Raw genomic sequence first — 1,911 nt, 5'->3', positions numbered from 1 at the left:
TATTGATTGTGATGTTTAGTGTATAGATTTTTCTATTTAAAAAATCTATTCCGGCAATAATCTGGAGTGTAAGTGTGCGGCGTAGATTGTAAATTGGTGAACGGAGCTTGGTTGGATGGAAGGAGAGGAAAAAGAGGGGGACAGAGAGAGAGAGAGAGAGAGAGAGAGAGAGATTGCTTTTTTCATGTTTTACCTAAGAACCCAATAAAACTTTTGGGGCGCTACAAGTACAAGTAGCCGATTTCTCTCCCACGCGCACACACGCGCAAACACCAACGCATGAACGCAAAATGTGCGCATAATCAGCAATCGATTAGTGGATCATCGCAGTCATCGGAGTCTTCATAATGAAACGGAATCAAGAGATCAATATAGACGACAGGCCTTTATATAGCCTTAGTAACAGGGGAAAGGGTGGAAGGGTGGAATTAAGAGAGGGAGAGAGAGCGCGCGCGCGAGATAGAGAGAGACAGAGAGAGAGAGAGAGAGAGAGAGAGAGAGAGAGAGAGAGAGGGAGAGACGGCGGTGTCAGAGCGCTTTACAGACTGCTGGGAGGTAACATAGCTGGCGGCCTTCTCCAAAACCACGGCGCACACACACGCACGCACACGCACAGACGCGCAAACTCAAAGGTACACACGCACAGACGGATGTGGGATAGAACGGATGAAAGAACGACCTCTGCGGGAATCGGGTACCGTGTTTCTTCTTGAGCTTGCTGTTTGCTTGATAGATAGATAGATAGATAGATAGAGAGAGAGAGAGAGAGAGAGAGAGAGAGGGAGAGACGGCGGTGTCAGAGCGCTTTACAGACTGCTGGGAGGTAACATAGCTGGCGGCCTTCTCCAAAACCACGGCGCACACACACGCGCGCACACGCACAGACGCGCAAACTCAAAGGTACACACGCACAGACGGATGTGGGATAGAACGGATGAAAGAACGACCTCTGCGGGAATCGGGTACCGTGTTTCTTCTTGAGCTTGCTGTTTGCTTGATAGATAGAGAGATAGATAGATAGAGAGAGAGAGAGAGAGAGAGAGAGAGAGAGAGAGAGAAGGGGGATGAAAGAGTGAGAGAGTTAGAGAGTGGGGGACGCGGCGGATTTCCCTCTACATCGCCTTTAAATGCATTTTATACATTATTCTGAATGAGAAGAATGCTGACGCGCGCGCGGGAGTCTGTGCTTGCTTGTGTCTACGTGCGCGTGTGTGTGTGTGCGTGCAAGTGTGCAGCAGGAAACCAAAACAGATCAACCGGAAACCTCGCGTTAATCATCTGACGTTTTTTTTTTTCTTTTTTTTTTGCCGCGTGCAAGTAATGAAACGTTTGTGCTGACTCGCGGTCCGTTTTTTACCCGCACACCTGCGCTTAAGCAGATTGTGGGCAGAGCCGGGACAGCTGGCGTGTGTGTGTGTGTGTGAGCTGCGAGTCGGTGTGTTGGTGCATGCTCCACTTAGCTTCTGTAGCTTCAAGACCCAAGCTGCTTCATGCTAGCCGTATGTGTGTGGGGTCGTTTTATACTTTCTTCCTTTCTCTTACACACACACACGCACGCACACACACACCAAAACCGGTGCAAGCAAGCAGCGCGCGCGCATCGAACCCAACGCCGAAAAGTGAACGCGAGTGACTAAAAGCCGGCGCGCGCCCAAACTCGTCGATGTGCCAAAAAAGTAACGCCGACAAAAGCAACCAAAGAAGAAGAAGAAGAGGAGGAGGAGAACAAGAAGAAGGAGGTGTGAAGGCGAGAAGGTGTGAAGCCACGCGCGGCGGCGGATCATGTTCGTTCCCCTGCCGGTGCCGTTAATGCTGCAGAGAGCTGCTCCTGAACTCTGGCGCCTCAAAGCTCCGTTGCATATGCGCTCCACACACGGTAAAGCTCTTCAACCCTTCTACTTCTTACTCTTC

The 1,911-nt window shown here is 50.4% G+C and overlaps 1 protein-coding gene across 1 annotated transcript in view; it reads left to right on the top strand.

Annotated features, from left to right (window-relative positions):
• The first annotated feature begins 1,241 nt into the window (after nucleotides 1-1,241).
• Nucleotides 1,242-1,911, top strand: part of LOC124382067 (POU domain, class 2, transcription factor 2) — a 43,068-nt gene continuing 42,398 nt past the window's right edge. The window contains exon 1 of the mRNA XM_046844164.1: nucleotides 1,242-1,876. Coding sequence (XP_046700120.1) covers nucleotides 1,783-1,876 — 94 coding nt within the window. The 5' untranslated portion in view covers nucleotides 1,242-1,782. The remainder of the gene's footprint in view (nucleotides 1,877-1,911) is intronic.

The sequence above is a fragment of the Silurus meridionalis genome, chromosome 29 (genome assembly GCF_014805685.1).
Source record: "Silurus meridionalis isolate SWU-2019-XX chromosome 29, ASM1480568v1, whole genome shotgun sequence".
NCBI lineage: Eukaryota > Metazoa > Chordata > Actinopteri > Siluriformes > Siluridae > Silurus > Silurus meridionalis.
The sequence above is the reverse complement of the archived record's forward strand: the minus strand, read 5'-3'. Positions and strand labels throughout refer to the sequence as shown.